This window comes from Suillus plorans (assembly GCF_016647745.1).
Source record: "Suillus plorans strain S12 chromosome Unknown HD556scaffold_101, whole genome shotgun sequence".
Lineage (NCBI taxonomy): Eukaryota > Fungi > Basidiomycota > Agaricomycetes > Boletales > Suillaceae > Suillus > Suillus plorans.
Genome location: NW_024537485.1, coordinates 138,877 through 156,468, shown reverse-complemented (window position 1 = coordinate 156,468; position 17,592 = coordinate 138,877). Strand labels below are relative to the sequence as shown.

Sequence of the window (17,592 nt, the reverse complement as noted above, 5' to 3'; positions counted from 1 at the left end):
CAAAGATGCTGATTTGGACTCCTTTGAAGTAAAGTACAAAGGATGTATCCAAAAAAATACGATGTTAGTGTATAACCAACCGTGTGTTATACAACTACAATAATACAATGGATGCGTACAACTACGAGTTACATGATTTGAAAATATGTATGCACATAGTCCAACAAAGGAATCTGCAGGCACAGATAAATGGCTTGACTTGATACTCCTAGTCCTCTGAAATATATATCAGATGCACACTAGACAGTATAGGTATAGTCAAGAAAGAGTAAAATGATCTCAGAGCAAGTTTAGTTACTTGGTCTGCACTTTCTGTCTAACACAAAGAGTGTCAATGTCAGAGAAAGTAGAAGAATGTGAGGGGGGGATTCCTTCAGATATTTGACAGGAAAATGAATTCTTGTATTTTTGGGTGGAGATTGGTTCTCCTTTTATACATGAGATGAGCAAAACTGTATAGTACCAAGAAATAAGATTGACAAGAGGAATGACATCAGAATTGCATCATAAATGACCTCATTGTGGAGCAATATGGAGCATTTGCGGAGCCAAGTGGAGTGGAATATTCTAGCATCCAATGACATCATATGACATCATGGGTGACATCAGAGAAACCAACAGAATAGGCCAGAACTATCTGTGAAGCCATATGACATCATTATGATATCATACCTTGCTGGTACATTTTATGAAGCATCTGGGATGTCATTGAATCATATACATAAAGAAATGAAAGAAAAACATGGGGAAGATAAGGTAGGAATAATCATAAAAGAAAACAAAGCAAAACACAGGCTTTTTTGTTAGGGTTTTTGTAGGCTTTTAACTTTTCTCGTTGGTTATTTGTAGTCAAAGTAAATAAGCCAAAAGTTAGGTAATAACCTAAGCTTTTGTGTACCTATTACTTAGACTATGTCAATATATGATTTCTCCATCATATTTGACTTTTCTTCAAAACACTGTACTTTGTATGATTGGAGCACACAAGGCTATCTGTTGCACTCGAGTCTATACTCAAAGTACATTTTGTGTAGTCTGAGGACAAGGCTAACAGACTGTAGATATGTGGGATAATATGTCATGTATGTGTTCTGCATGATTCCCATATCATGCAGGACAGCGGCAGGCTTAGTAACCGCCCGACATGACTCTACCCCCATAGTTGATGCATTCACTAGTTTCTCACAGTGCCGCACCAGTGTGCAAGGCCCTGTCTCCAGCATCTCACAACTCATAAATTGCCCACATCCGACTACTCCCACATCCACACTGGACATCTCCTGAACAATGAATCCGACGACGAGGGTGCTCTAGGCAGAAACCCGCCCGGAGATGGTGGGGGTGACCCGGATGATGAGCCTCTGGAAAACCTGACTGACGATGAAAATGAAGGTCTAGGTCCACAAGACTTGGTCTTCCTCTGTCTATCCCAAGCTATCAATAACCTGACGTGTAACAACCACCAAACCTCCACCTCCGATGACTCTAAAGTCAAAGTCCGAGAACCCGATACCTTCGACGGCACTGAACCCCAGAAGCTCTGGGCATTCTTTGTCCAATGTGAGCTTAACTTTCAAGCTAAGCCAAAATCTTTCCATACCAGCCGGACCAAGGCCAATTTCGTGCAATCATACCTCAAGGGCATGGCCCTTGAATGGTTTGAGCCAGACCTCCTGTCGGATGATCTTGCGGATCATCCGGACTGGATAGATGACTACTCCGAGTTCATGTTAGAACTCCAAACTAACTTCAGACCTCACGACCCGGTCGGAGATGCGGAAATGCCGCTGGAACAGCTCTACATGCGCGATGGACAGTGCATCAACAAGTATGTTGTAGAGTTCCAACGGCTAGCTTCCCAAGTCCAAGGATGGGGCGCGGGAGCTTTGCACCATCAGTTCTATAACGGACTTCTGGCTCACATCAAGGACAAAATCAGTCATCAAGGGAAACCCAATACACTTCCCAAATACAAAACTCTCGCCCAGACTATCGACACTCAATACTGGGAACGCAAGGGAGAAGTCTCCCACGAAATAAAACCCTCCACATCCACCCCTCCTGCTAAGCAGTCAGCTTCCACCTCCAACCAGAAAGAATATTCTGGCAGAAAATCTGGAAATGCTTTGGCCTCCTCCTCCACCAAACTTCCAGACTTGAGGTCCAAGCTCAGAAAAGATGGTAAACTCACCTCTGAGGAATGCCAGAGGTGCATGGAAAAGAAGCTCTGCCTTTTCTGTGGCGGACCCGGTCATACTGCCTGGGACTGCCTAAAGTCCACTTCCCATGTGGCCAAAGGTCGTGCTAGCATGGTAACTCTGGAAGCCAAACTGGAGGTCTCGGAAGAAACAAAAAATTAGTCCGCAACCCTCCTGACTCCATGTGGGGCGAGGGTTGCGTTGACTCAACCCGTGCAATGGAGCTACGTCTCAATGCTGTTTCCCTTTCCGATCTGAACTCTCTTATGCCAAATGTTTCCATCTCTACCTTCCTCAATATCTCACCATTTCTGGCCCTTGTAGATTGTGGTTCCTCTCACTGTTTTGTAGATGTCGGAAGTTTTTGTATGGCATTTTAATCCATTAAAATGGCCTAACGACGCAGGCTTATTATAACCCATTGTTATATAATAGTCAGCATTTTAATGATGTCGCGTCATTTTCGTGGGCATTGTAATGCACATTTTAATGCGCATTTTAATGGTGTCTACCTAGTTGTAATACTCATTTTAATGGTGTCTGCCTAGTTGTAATACCCATTTTAATGGGTGTCTTAATGCTTATCTTCATGATGTCTACATTATCCTGATACACATTTTAATGATAATTTTAATGTTCTTTTCGATGCCAAATTTTGCATTGGAAGATTCCAATGAGCGTTAAAACGTTAAACATCAATTATTATTATTATGGATCAACATCGTATAGAATTACAATTGGTCTCAAGTAAAAAATGGATTTACGGAGCAACAAACAATACCTGCATAGAGCTCATCAGATGCCAGAGACAGACATCCAGAGAAACACATACCTCCCTGTCCTGCGATGGAGTCAGTTCGACAACATGAAGACATGTTGCGCATTGTGAGAGCTCAATTTCCTCGTTGGTGTGATGTTCAGAGCGGAAGCATGAGGACAGGAGATCCATGAAGGCATTTGGATGTGAGCACGAAGGCATTACAGTATGAGGTTCAATGTCTTCAGTGTTGAGTTGAGAGCAGGGGAAAAGTGAGGATAGGCGAGCGAGGAGGGCATGTAGATGTAACCGCGAAGGCGTGGAGGGTTGTTGAAGTTCGTTTGGTGCATCATTTGCAGGTGGAGAGCGGTGAATGAGTGACGACAGATGAGCGAAGAGTACATGTGGAGACAATCCTGAAAGCGTCGGGGTTGCGAAAGTTCGTTTGGATCAGCATTTTCGGGTCGAAAGCGGTGGAGGAGTGAGGCCAGGCAAACGAGGAGTGCACTTGCAGAGGAATCAGGGTGGACACCACCAATTAGAGACAACTGAGAGCACAGAGATCAGGACAAGAAGCAAGTAGCAGAAATGATAATGATGGGCTTCCGTCTGTCGCAAATTTTCTGCAACCATTGAAGATTGAGCGACGAACGAGCTGTTGACATTGGCAAGGGTCTAATCAATGTCTGGAACCAAGAGAGAGAGAAAAATACCCACCATATGCTGCCGCAAAACTGCGATAGAGCAGAGTCGCTCCTGAGACGGAATTTGTGAGCAGCAATTCAGAAAGAATCTAAATACAATCGAACTTAGACTCACAAGTATGTATATGTTGAGCGACAGCAACATTTAAAATTGGGGTGTTGGTTTCACTACAAGTCATTAAACACGTTCAATGTCGAGTGGCGGGTGGTGAGAAGCGAAGAAAGTACCTTGGCTTCGCTTTCAGCTGCCCGCTGCGCATACATGTTTGGATATAGTGACACACTGTCCATGCTTTTGGCTTGAGGTAATGAAGAGAGACCGCATGACAAGCTTGGGAGAGCGACAAGCTTGTCGGCACGAACACCTTGGGAGTTGGACTGTTGAAGTGTTGTCATTGTGAAAGATAAAGCAAGGCGGTACAAGTCTAAGTGAAGTTTCTAAAAGAGATGAAGAGTATAAGGACAAAAGGCGAAGCCTTGGAAGAGTCTGAAAGCCCTTATTGTAAGTCTAAGAGTAAGAAGGCAATGAGAAAAGATGGCACTGTCATTATAATATCATTAGTAAGCATGATAATCACGTGATCAAGTCAATTGGGATGGCGCACATCAAATTATAATATCATACAAATGGCCAAGGACGATGCAAGGCTCGAGCAGACTCGAGTGAGGCCATCACCAGTCTTGATCGCATCAAGCTTGAGAAGGTCATCCAAATCATTCATGAGGGCATTCCCAAAATTCGTGTTCAGTGAGTCAATCCCAAGATATGTATTAAATACTAGGATCATGTTGATATTAAGTGACAACTCACGCAGAGTATACCGAGGAGATCGAACTTGAAATCGACATACTACCACCACACGTTCTCACAAAGTTGTACAACTTTGTGCTTTGGCCTCTGCAGCATACCAACACAGGAATTGGCAAGGGCACGGGTACTGGTGGCCTTAAACAGAAGGGCATGGGCGAGACTGCTGAAGCTGAGAAGATCCACAAGCTGGGCGAGTGAATGTGACTCTTTGAAGGTAAGAACTTGGCCACACCCAACTCTGCACCTGCACTAGCTCATCAGAACGATAGCGATCATTCATCGGACTCTTCTTCAAACGTGTTGACGGACATGTGATACAAGGCGGGTATTTATTTACATTGACAACATTGGTATCGTATAGGGAGCTAGATTTTAGATACTAAGGAAGCTCCAATGATATAATGACAGCTATCATTTTGCATTGGTACCAGTATTGCGAGAAGAGCAGCGAACATCAGCGTCACTGACAGCGGCCTTGGTCCTCTTCCTGCCAACTGCCTTCTTCCGCGTTTTGGCACTGGTATCAGTGTCGGCTGCTGCAAGTACACCCTCAGGAGTTGCTTCAACACTTTGAATGTTGACTGATGCAGCAGCTGCATGCGGTACCGTGGTCACAGGGAGACTCTTTGGAGTTGGGCTAGATATTGATTCAGACACAAAAGGTCCAGATATTGCAACGTTGTTGTGAACTATCGGAACTGGAGTACTGTGGACAGTCTGAGATACTGCAGGTGTAGGGGGAAGTGAAATGGGAGGGGATTTGTAGCGCGTTTCGGTTTCAGCGCTAGGTTCAGCGTCATACAATGATGCGCCGTCTGAATCACTTTCAGCGTCAAGTGCGGCCATGACACGATCAAGTGAATCAGTGATATCCTCTACTGCGGTGTCCAAAGAACAATCTGGCTGTGTCTTGGTAGTGCCGTCAAAAATATAATCATTGATTTGCTGCACAATATTCTTGACGTGTTCGTGTCCCCTTTTGACAACAAAGAATTTCTTGACAGTTCGGAAGACAGAGTGATACGAGATCAACAATATGGCTCCAATGCCATCGCCCGAGAATTCTTGATCAGGGGACAGGATAAAAATGATCTACTAGCATGATAAGAGCCTACTCAGAGCATATTAAAGTAACGAAACCTTACTGATGTGACACCGAAGGCAATTAGGCCTGGAGTGCAGCTTGTGAGCTGCCAAATTTTGGCATAGGGAGGCAGGCCACTGCGTGCCTTTGGAAACAACGACATTTTGCCGCAGACCGCAACCTTGACAACCTTGAGAACAAAATTTAAGTAACCATGGCCACTTTCTGACGAGCCCTCACCTTTGCGAGCACCATCCAATTTTTGAACACTCTCTTCTCATTGATGACATTATCGGGGTAGAGTATTGGCGCCTTGAAAACATCGAACACCTTCCCCTTGCCTGCTTCCCATCCAATGAGGTCTGTGACCTGCGGGACAGACTTACGGTCATACTTCGACATGAAATACTCGTTTGGCATGTTGAATATGCTACCTGCCACCGAACGTAGCCCATTAATGAATGATGATCGAGCTTGCTGCATTCCGGTTCCAAACTGCGTGAGGCTTCATAAGCTGGATTGATTTCGACAAGGTAAAATTAGTACGAACCTGATTATAGAAGGCGTTTGTTTGCATCTGAGGATGTAACACGAAATCAATGGACGTGTAGAGCTCCGTTATGAGTGCGTCCTTCTCTGTTGATTTCTTTGCATAGCGATTTGGACTAGAGATATCAGCTGGAGGATCAGGACAATCGCTCTGAAAATTGACTTTGTCGGGAAGGAACATTTCCGTAGTTATCGCGTACTTCTTCGCCAAGCCAAGAATGAGCTTGTCGATGTCACTGGCCTTGTGCGAAGCTGACGTAGCCGAAGTAGCAGACGTGGCAGACGGTGTAGTAGGCGATGCAGCAGACAAACTGGATGATGGCTGGGATGCCAAAGATAGTGGATTGGAAGATGGGGCCTTGAGAGGGCGCTTGCGAGAGCGTTTCAGCTGGTGCGCGTTAAGTACATTGTTACTCTCATTCAGAGCTACATTGCGCTGCTCCAGCTTTCCATGCTGAAGCTGAAGGTACTTGATATACTAGATGAAATATGTCAGAATGTCAGTGGAATGATCATGATAAACGGAGTCTACCTTTTGGTAATGTTCCACAGAAGCGCCATCGGCTGGTGGAGCGACACACTGGTCATCTTCATCTTCATCTGCCGAGTCTAGGTACGAGCCTGAATGCCCCAATGATCTTGAAAGGTTCGAATCAGATTCGTCAGACATCTGTCAGTGATAGAACAGCAGATTCAGAGTATGCGAAACAGAAGAGACTTGAAAGCGGGGCTCACAGGACAAGTCAACACTCTTGCCGATATTTTATACATTTCACTGTGTTGGGTGCATGAAACAGCGTGTTTCATAGTCGCGTCCGAATATCAAAATGCGATAGAAGCGAGGCCTTGATGCAATCAATCATATATCAGTGTGATTTGATGCTAATGCTTACCTGGATGTCAAGTCCAGTCATTCGATGGGGTTATGGGCCATTGAGGCCGTGTCCTAAAGTTGGTGAAGTAAGTTAGACTGAACAGATACATGATAAAGATGACTAATTACCGCAGCACAATGCATGTATTACGCGTTACTGAGTATAATAACACACATTGTGAGTCTTGGTCGGATCAGATGACATCGATGAATTAAAATTACTTATGTTTGTATTGCAAACGATTGATTCAACGTAATGATGGAAACAGAGTGCGTTTGTAGGCTGGTTTGAAGACAAGTTCGAGGTTAGGTGCCTGGCAGATGCGTTAGCTGCAGGACATTGATGGCTGTCAGAACCTGAGCGGATAGATAAAATGGGGTACATACCAAGGCAAATGTAAATTTGGAGGCTTGTGTGGAGGAGGGAGGTACATACATACACCAAGAATACGGTCATCTTGTGCAACGAGTGCGCAGCGTGTAGAAGCGGTCACCACGCATTAGGGCAAATGCATCGGAGAGAATGGCATGGGGACAGTGGTACCGGTACAGGCTTGTGTTTTGGTATACCTGGAGACGAGAGGCTGGGGACAGTGGTACCGGTACAGGCTCATGTTTTGGTATACCTGGAGACGACGATGCTGATGGGTGGTTGAACTTGAACACCGAAAATGAAAAAAGGCCTGATCCCGGTCATATACAGCAGCCATAGTGAGCAGAAGGATCTGAGCATTGCGAAATGAGGGGATGGGCAGGTAGTATGGGACCATGTACAGCAGCCATAGTGAGCAGAATGGGTGGGATGATCTTGATGTGTTGCTTGCCGGGAGTATGATCCAAGCGGAATACACTGTGAATGAATAAGGGCGGACATGCCCTGGGGATGTAGGGTAAACTAGAAAAGAAGCTGGGTAAGAGATTAAAGGAGATGAAGTCGACGATCACGGCAGAAATAGGCTGAATTCAAGGGGATCATGCAAACGTGAATGCTTTAAAAATGTAATTACGCTTGAAGAGACTTAACACGAAGGAACATGTCCGTATCCACGGTGTGAATAACCAAGTAATCTCCATCTGTCTCCGGATCTTTGGCGAGCGCAGCACCTCGGATAATCGACTGGACCGAAATGATCTCGGATGATGAACGAGGTGTGGCACGTACACGCCACAAGCCCAGATCAACATCCCGCCTTCGACGAACACCAATACCAACATCGTAAGGATGGATAATGGCCAAATGAAGGTCAGCATCACCGATTGAGCAACCGAACAAGTACACAAGGCGAGCAATGAATGGTTTGCCGGCAGTTTTCACAATCACACAATCAAACCTCGGTGATCCATAAAATGTTGGGTTGCACCGAAGTAAGTCTTGACGCATGCGCCAATCAACCATGGACTCGTAAGTCACTCGCAGAAATCGGAACTCCGTAATCTATCAAAAATATCATTGAGAATGATCAATTGCAGGGTCGAATAAAGCAATAGCAGGACATACCTGATCCTCGGCTTTGAGATGAAGGACCCTTCCTGGACCGTCTGGCAAGGGAATACCGTTCTGCGGCAGGAACACATTAAGAAAGCCATTTAGCTTTTTTCTGAAGTTGGTGAAAGCTCTGTCAGAGCGATGTCTGAAAAAGAATGCTGGCCCTGCTGTACCGGATGCAGCGCAAAAGTAGATATCCTAGCTTGGACTGCGAATAGCATAGGACATCTTGTGCTGTAAAGAGAATGAGCTTTAGTTAAGAATTCATATTAGTACCAAATAAATCACGTTCAATGTTTGCGCTCGTACCTTTGATATATCCTCGTGAAACGAGCCATCGTTGAAATCGACTGATACGACGGCTTTAAAGTGTGTAAGGTTAGGCCATCGTGGGATAGCATCAAAGCTAGAGTGGCAGTAGTCAGTACCACAACGAAATCACATAACAACGTTGAACTTAAATAAGATCACATACTTTGAGTTTGACAGCAGCTTCCCGTCCAAGATCGGAAATCCAGAAGAGAATGTCCTTCCACAGGTGGTCCTCCCATAACCCTTCATGATTCATATGCAGGCGGTCAACAGAAAGCGCACGATGAACATCTGCAAGAAAATTTTTCCAGAATACATTCTTTTAATGTAACGAAATCAGCCAGTCTGTTAGCGGCAGTACAGCAACACATACCTCGACATTTTGGAGTGAATAAGCCTTTAGATCCTCTTCCCGTTCCCTTTCTGTACGCTTTGCTCTTGCTGTGCGAAGGACATGTTGGGAATTGTGAGTTGTGCGCAAAGCAAAGACACGATTGGCTGACTGCTCATCCTGCGGCACTAGACAGATTGGGCAAGGAAATTTGCCTTTCACACCGTGAATCAATGCCATGACACTTCTGTTACAGTAGATAAGCCTCGTAGTAGAGCAGTAAACTAACTGGTACTTACTGTTCTTCATAATCCCCGCTTAGGATCAGTACCAAGGGCCAGAGACAGCGTCGAATCTGATCCCCACATTCAAACCAGTAGCCGGTTTTTGAATGCAGCTCAATTGACTGGAGGAGTTGGTAGAACGACTTATGCCACACCACATTTTTGAAGTCTACAAAACTCTTCTTTCTGGTATGTTTTTGATCCTCGGCGACCTAGTAAAATAGTCAGTAACGACACTAGTAGCAACACTTATTGTTAGATCCTAACAATCGGCAACCAGCCGACAACACGACCTCCTCCTAGGGCTGTGTTGCTGTTACGAATGTGAACGGGAAGGTTCGCGATACAGGCAATAATCGGATAGCCCTTGGCAGTCCCAAAAGAAGATAGTTTGTTTTTGTCGGCATATAGAATGAATGCGAGTGGCTTTGCGTCCGGCGGAAGTTGAGACTACAACAGTGATGAAACACGATAGACTAAGAAGATCCTACAAGACATACCTGTGCATTCCAGAAGGCATTGGCAGTCCATGGTTCATCTATGAAGTGGACAAATTGTTCTCCATTAAATTTGGAAAGATGTTGTGCATCAAATACAAAGTGGTATGCGAGATGTCTGTCTTGCAATAGATCAAGCGCCCAGTCCCAGAGGGGGCGATAGTGCATTTCAAACTCATGTGTCTCATTGTGGTGCTCAACAGATACTATATCCTTTTGAAACTAGTGTACACTAAGTATTAATCAGCGCTGAGAAATACACAAAATGAAAACAATCACCGGTGTATAACGCTGCGAAGCCATTTCCCATAGCGAGCGAACCTCGTTGTGACTCTGCAACGTAAATGTGTCTGTGCCGCTGGCAGATCGATGAATGAGGTCAAGCAATCAGTTTGTCTGCTCTTTGGTCAGCGCAGCTTCAAGTGCGATCTCTGCGACTTCGAAGTTCAGTCGCGTCCGGAAGGGCTCCCAAGGTGAGTTGTTACGAGGTACCTGAGCCTCTGAAGGGCGACCACGGGAAAATTCGGAAAAGTGATGTATAGTTGAAGGTTGTTTGCTGTGCGGATGGTACTCGACTTTAATGTCGTCGAGTTCATAAGGGGGCTCGTTGGGATGATTGAGGTCAGGGACATCGGAAAACGCAGGAGGGTCAAAGTCAATTGATTCGTGTCTATGCGGCGACGACCCTTGGATATCTGATGTAGATAGAATGTAATCAGTAATACGACGAATTCAAAGAATGAGGAAATGATACCGATTTCATTCTCTATACCCTCGTTTTCTACCACACCGCCTTCATCTTGTGCTGCCCAGATCGCAACAGGGTTTACTACGTAGTTATATCAGAACAAAAAGAAGATCACTTAGACTGGAAGTGGTGTACTCACTCGCAGATCCAGTGTGCGCATTCTGAAGAGTTTTCTGTTGTTTGCGGAGCCTTCGATGCTCCTTGCGATGTTCTGTACCATTATATCAAAATAGATAACTGTTAGTACTTCAGAACATCTGGTGGCTTACCCTTTTGCTCGGCAATCCAAACTATATCAGCGAGTTGTTCGTCCTCCCGCCGTTCCCGATCTTGCTTTTCACACTTCTTTAAGTGAGAAGCTAATCCTCGAGTTCGAATTTCTAAACCACAAATATTGCAGTGGGTACTCTCAGATGCTCGCTGCCGCTTTGTCAGCAGCATCTTGGGCATTGAGGTCTATCACGGGTGGTGGATGTAGAGGAAGGAGAGCGTTACACATACCATGCTTATCGTACGACGTAAGGTCATTGAAACTCAGTCTATACGTCGTAATCTTGACGTAATCCAGTCATAATGATGGTTAAAATAACCACGAGGCACATTAAAATGCGGGAGCATTACAATGCTCGGGAAAAATCTCCAACAGAAACTGTTACAAGTAACATTGGTCATGTAGCCCCCCTATCATTTTCCCTTTGTCCTCGCCCTTACCATCTACTGGCTTGCACTCCTTTACTGAATATCCATTGACCGGATCCTCGGGACCATTCTCATCCTTCATCTCCACCCTCTCCTCAACCTTATCTCTGATAAAGCACCAACATGTGCACGTGCCTTGGCACTATGACTTGTCGTGACTCTTGCCACCAATGTGGCTTTCCTTTTCTGTCTCCTTTGACTCGCACCTGCTGTGCATTGTATCACTACCATTGGTTCAGTCCAATGTTCCTCGGTCTCATGTTGCATTTGCCCTCCCATCACTAATCAGGCTGTGTTGCCAGTGTACCTATACCCTTTCCATTTCCCCTCTACCCTTACCTACAGTACGGTAACCCAGCCCTCAACCCTTTCCATTTAGTATAAGTAGTCGGTCATCCTGTACTAGATTCCCTAACTTGAATCTACTCAATCTTCCCTTGAAACTACTTCCTTCAAGAGCCTCTCAGCTCTTGTCTTTGGTACAACTTTCTTAGGTGCTTGCTGCACCTAAGCCTACCTTCATCGACAGTCATTGTTTGGACAAGACAGTCCTTACTTTGACTTCAGTGACTTCAAAGACATCTGTCTTAGAAGTCACGTGACACGCGCATCTGCGATCACTGCTGACTCGATGTTGCCAGTCTCGCTCGCTACACCGGATTCTTCTGGTTACGTCATGAATGTTAGCAGACGAAGCCCCTCTCAGGGCTCTGCATAACAGACCTATTTGAGTACGTAACAGAAACCAAACTAATCCAAGAAAATAACATTCCTACTTATGCAATCTCTCCGCTTCCACTCCATCTGTTTGATGGTACTTCCAACACCACTATTACTGAGGCTGTAGATTTACTGATCCAGTTTCCGACCAGTGTGGTTACCTTCGAAACATTTTATGTTACTCCATTGGACTCATCCTGTTCCATCGTTCTAGGATATAGCTGGCTCACCTGACACAATCTGTTGATTGACTGGGTAAAGGGCAGCATCAATTTCCGTCCAATTCCTCATGGAGTGCCTCCGACCCCTCTGACCTCACTTCCACTGGCCCCAGCAGAAATCCTGTCTATAACTCCGCCGAGTCCCTCCGCTGATAACACTGTTCCCAATATTTCCCTAATCAATGCAGTTGCCTTTTGCCGGGCCTGCAAGTTAGGGGATCGGTCCAGTTCAGTATTTTTGTTCATCCTTCTGGTGTCAATCTCCGCTCCGCTACACTCTCCTCCAAACCTCCAAACTTATCCGGAATCGCTTCGGAATATCACGAGTATGCAGATGTCTTTGATAAGGGCAAAGCCGGACAGCTCCCTCCCCATCATCCCTATGATCTTAAGATCAATTTGGAAGAAGGAGCAGCTCCACCCCTTGGCACCATCTATTCCCTTTCTACGGTTGAGCTTACAGCTCTTCGCACATTCCTTGATGAGAATATTGTGACCGGACTTCTTCATTCCTCATCCTCTTCACATGGAGCCCCTGTCCTTTTTGTCAAAAAGAAAAACAGCTCCCTACATCTCTGCATAGATTTCCGAGGCCTCAATAAAATCACAAAGAAAGACCGCTACCTGCTTCCCCTCATTTCCGACCTTCTCGATTCTCCAAGCCACGCCAAAGTTTACACTAAAATCGACCTCCGGTCCACTTATCACCTAGTCCAGATAGCAGAAGGAGATGAGTGGAAGACTGCTTTTTGAACACACTATGGCTCATATGAATGGTTGGTTATGCCCGAGGGTCTCACCAATGCTCCGGCGGCTTTCCAGTGCTTTGTCCACACCATCTTTGCTGATATGCTTGATATATGCATTATTGTGTACCTCGATGACATCCTCATTTATTCCCAAGACCTTACATCTCATAAACAACACATCCTTGAAGTCCTCCGATGCCTCCGGAAGCATCGGCTATATGCTAAACCAGGAAAGTGTGAATTCCATTCCAACTCAATTGAATACCTCGGTGACCTCCTATCTCCAGCCGGCCTTACCATGTCCTCTGACAAAGTCCAGACTATCTGTGACTGGCCGGAACCCCAGAAAGTTGAGGATATTCAATCATTCCTCAGATTCACCGACTTCTATTGTCGCTTCATCTTTAACTACTCGGACATTGTAGTTCCGCTTACATGGCTCACTCGCAAGGATGCTCCCTGGAATTTCTCTGAGGATTGCCGGAAATCCTTTGAAACTGTCAAGAAAGTCTTCACTACCGCTCCGGTGCTTACGCACTGGATGTTCCTATTGTCGTTGAGACAGACACTTCCGACTATGCTATCGCCGGAATACTTTCTATAGTATGTCCAGACCAGGAGCTCCGCCCAGTTGCCTTTTACTCCCAAACCCTTTCGGCTCCGGAACTCAATTATGACACCCATGATAAGGAACTCTTAGCCATCTATGAAGCTTTCCGGTCCTGGCAACATTACCTTGAAGGCTCTGCTGAGCTGATAGATGTTGTCACGGACCACAAAAACCTTGAGTACTTTGCTACAACAAAACTCCTCACCCGCTGACAGGCCCACTGGTCGGAATACCTACATCAGTTCAACCTCATTATCCGTTTCCGACCCAGAAAACTCGGAGCAAAGCCTGATTCCTTAACTAGACGTTGGGACATCTACCCCAAAGAGGGGGATAAGGACTACACTCGGGTTAATCCACATAACCTCTGGCTGATATTTAACACAGAACAGCTCACTTTGTCCCTCCAGGCATCACACCTAGCAATTCCGGTGCTCCGGGCAGCTGTACTGATGGATGTTGAGCAACTTCATAAGGACATTCTGTCCACCCTTCCCAATGACCCTATCACTTCCAGTCATCTTCCGGATACGTCGGACCCGAGATGGACAATGGACGAGAGTGGTTTCCTCTGCTGTGACAACCATATATATATTCCAGAATCCAATGACCTCCATCTCTGAGTGCTCCGGAACACACATGACCACCCCCTATCTGGACATTTCAGTCAGAACCAGACCCTGGAAGTTATCCATTGGGAATATACCTGACCCAGAATCCGCACATATGTCAAGGACTATGTCAAGTCCTGCACAACCTGCGCCCAAGCTAAAGTTCCGAGACACAAACCATACAAATTGTTGAAGCAACTCCCCATTCCTGAGAAACCATGGAATTCTATATCCATGGACTTCATCGAGCAACTTCCTAATTCCTCCGGCTTTACTGCCATTCTGGTAGTCATAGATCGACTATCCAAACAAGCCATATTCATCCCAACCTACGACACCATCACCTCTCCGAACCTCGCACGATTATTCCTCCTCCATGTGTTTTCCAAACACGGAGTTCCGTCCCATGTTACTTCCAATTGCGGTACGGAATTCATTTCCCACTTCTTCTGGTCGCTCGGAAAAGCACTAGATATGATCCTACATTTCACTTCCGGATATCATCCGGAAGGCGACGGACAAACAGAGCAAGCTAACCAAACCCTAGAACAATACCTCCGGATCTACTGCAACTATCAGCAGGATAATTGGTCAGAACTGTTACCCTTAGCTGAATTCGCATACAACAATGCTCCGGGTGCTACCACCGGAGTCTCACCATTCTTCGCCAATAAGGGTTATCACCCGAACATTTCTGTACATCTGGAGCATGATCTCTCCTTCACCCACGCCCGGGATTATGCTATAGATCTAGACGAGCTTCATCAATTCCTCTGAGAAGAAATGTCCTATGCCCAAGAACGATATCAAGGACCCGCAGATGCTAGATGAAAACCCGCTCCGGACTTCAAAGTCAGAGATCAGGTCTTTGTGAAAGCAAAATATTTCCGCTCAACCCGACCATCAAAAAAGCTTTTGGAAAAGAATCTCGGTCCATTTGACATCATCGCTCATCCCAGCACCCACTCCTTCACCATCCATCTTCCGGACACTATGTGATCCATGCACCCCATCTTCCATGTTTCTCAATTAGAACCTGCAACTCCAAACACCATTCCCAATTGCATCCAGCCACCTCCGGTATTAGTCGACAGCAAACCAGAATATGAAATCTCTGAAATCCTGGACTCAAAGATTGACCGCCGGAGATGTCACTGCCAACTACTATACTTAGTATGTTGGGCTGGATATGAGGGAACTGATGAAGAAACTTCCTGGGTACTTGCAACTGAACTCGGAAATGCGCCGGAACTTCTATCGGATTTCCACTCAGCATATCCGGATAAGCTGGGTCCGAATTCTAACAAAGAGTAAAAAATGACATGCATATATGTATATTATTTTAGGTGTACGACATCCGGACTTCAGATCCGACTACCTAAGAGTCCATTTCCATATCTCTGCCGGATCCGCTGGCTTCCTTTTCTGCCCCCTCAGCATTTTCCTCCTCCAGAGTTCCCTCCACATGCATCTGGAATCCACCCCTCAGACCCTCTAAGAAGAGGTTCTGGAACTCCCTCTGCTCCTCCATGAACTGGAGCATGGTTTCACTCACCCGGTCCATAGCAGCTCTGCTTCCTTCTGCCGCCACAACACCTCTTTCCAAAAGCCCGTTGGTCCGGGTCAGTTCCGCCACAATATTGTTGGCAGCTGCAACCCAGGCCTGATCATCATACTCTGTTCATTCCTGGTCTTCTCCGATAACTGTCCATGGATTGGAGACTATTTCCATGTTGTTTTCAATGTCCTCCAGACTCCGCTGACATCTCTTACCCTTGCCCTTGGGGGATGGAGATCCTTCCGGACATGCGCGTGTCTTGCCTTTGCCTTTGCCAGCCGGCACTTTGACAGGTGGATTTTTGCCGACACACTTTTCCTTGGATGCGCAGCACTGATCACAGGTCCAGATCTTTCAGAAAATCAACAAAACATCCAGATCCGGACAAAGCAGAAACTCACTCTAGGTGTCTTAGACGCTACTGCCCAGGTGCAAGTCTTGCGCCTAAGGACACACATCTCGCACGTGACCTCTGGATCCGCCAGACCAGAGGACTAACATTATCAACCTCCGGAAATCACAACACTGTATGTAACTTACCTCCGACGCAGCATCTGCCAACCTCTTGTGTGTCTCCTCAATATTCTTCCGCTTCTGTTCCTCCATATGTTTCTGCTCCTCTTCCACCTCCTTGCGCTTACGTTCCTCTTCCTCTGCCTCTCTCCGAGCATCCACCTCAAGTCACGCCATTTCCGCCTTTCTCTCTTGAAGGAGCTGCTAGGCGGACTTCTTGTTGCCGGAAGTGGAGTTAGACATAATAAAGCAGTAATAGGAATTAGAGGGAAAGTTTTAGACGTCTCATGGGCGCCCGGCCTTCTTATAGGTCCTGTTCTAGTTTTATGAGCTCCACCCATCATCTCGCATTCACCAAAGTCTGGACCGGACTTCCAAATCAGATGCCTCATGGGCTCGGCCCTAAAGGGGGGATACTGTCATATCCTGCATTCCGGACCCGGACCAATCACACAATCATCTCTGGACTTCTGGACTTCTGGATCCGGTTAGCTCCTATCTTTTGTGCCTTTTCCCTTTGGTATTTCCCTTATTAGTTAGTATGCTTTATTTTCCATCCCTTATTCATTTCCATCTTCATTTTACTAAGTTCCGATAGACTAGTGATAGTCGTCCCACATGCTCTGTCCATAGCCTTGCATAGCCTCGCACTGCACTGACTGTTTCTCTATTATGTCCTCAGTAGTATATAAACCCTGTACAGTCTCTGTAGTTCCTCAGTTCGAATATTATCTTAGACTCTGCTCATTCCCTCCTCTGTCCGACTTGAGTTTCTTCTCTTGTCGTCCTCCATTAGTCTTAGGATAGACTCCTATAGACTTCTCACCTCTGCCTCTACCTCTGCTGTTTCCTTTCTAGTTCGGACACTGTCCGGATTAGTCTTATCACTCATTCCCGAATGTCCGCTGGAATTCCCGCGCATCAGACATTGTCTGACAGCCTTCGGAAGTTAGGGGCATGTACTTGGGTAAGGGGCGCAGCGCATGAGCTGAAGCCAAGCCCTTTGGATTCAACCCTTGAGCACATTCTTAACAACAACATTCTTGCACAAAAAATATTTAATATGTCTTATCATCACTCCAAACTCTCCATTATGTGGATTGTATTCTAAGCTCATCAAACTTGAACTTAGTGGACCACAAGCAAAACTAGGCACAGTCAACTATTTTCAGATAAATTCAACTATTCACATTGCTCAATATCTTCCTTCCTGCTCATCTTATCTCATCCATCTCCTCTCCCTCATTCTCCTTCTCACCTTCTTCCCTCCTCCTGC

The 17,592-nt window shown here is 45.8% G+C and overlaps 4 protein-coding genes across 4 annotated transcripts; 1 reads left to right on the top strand and 3 right to left on the bottom strand.

The window, feature by feature from the left end:
• Positions 1-3,884: 3,884 nt before the first annotated feature.
• Positions 3,885-4,055, bottom strand: HD556DRAFT_1198091 (uncharacterized protein; the record flags this gene model as incomplete). The annotated part of the gene is made up of 1 exon (XM_041296319.1): positions 3,885-4,055. A coding segment is annotated over one exon (171 nt), but the record flags the coding sequence as incomplete, so codon positions are not given.
• Positions 4,056-4,286: 231 nt separating this feature from the next.
• HD556DRAFT_1456179 (uncharacterized protein) lies at positions 4,287-4,768 on the top strand (the record flags this gene model as incomplete). The annotated part of the gene is made up of 2 exons (XM_041308131.1): positions 4,287-4,407; positions 4,475-4,768. 2 exons carry the CDS (start codon positions 4,287-4,289, stop codon positions 4,666-4,668), a joined length of 315 nt encoding a protein of 104 aa, XP_041153421.1. The 3' UTR covers positions 4,669-4,768.
• Positions 4,769-5,283: 515 nt separating this feature from the next.
• HD556DRAFT_1194780 (uncharacterized protein) lies at positions 5,284-6,025 on the bottom strand (the record flags this gene model as incomplete). The annotated part of the gene is made up of 3 exons (XM_041296254.1): positions 5,284-5,562; positions 5,616-5,744; positions 5,795-6,025. Coding segments are annotated over 3 exons (639 nt in total), but the record flags the coding sequence as incomplete, so codon positions are not given.
• A 1,955-nt stretch (positions 6,026-7,980) lies between these two features.
• Positions 7,981-11,867, bottom strand: HD556DRAFT_1313907 (uncharacterized protein; the record flags this gene model as incomplete). The annotated part of the gene is made up of 18 exons (XM_041300859.1): positions 7,981-8,412; positions 8,476-8,535; positions 8,773-8,869; positions 8,939-9,018; positions 9,058-9,066; positions 9,149-9,353; positions 9,406-9,602; positions 9,658-9,840; positions 9,891-10,109; positions 10,380-10,582; positions 10,642-10,716; positions 10,775-10,846; positions 10,905-11,015; positions 11,137-11,174; positions 11,257-11,284; positions 11,347-11,441; positions 11,674-11,701; positions 11,852-11,867. 18 exons carry the CDS (start codon positions 11,865-11,867, stop codon positions 7,981-7,983), a joined length of 2,148 nt encoding a protein of 715 aa, XP_041153419.1.
• Positions 11,868-17,592: the final 5,725 nt, after the last annotated feature.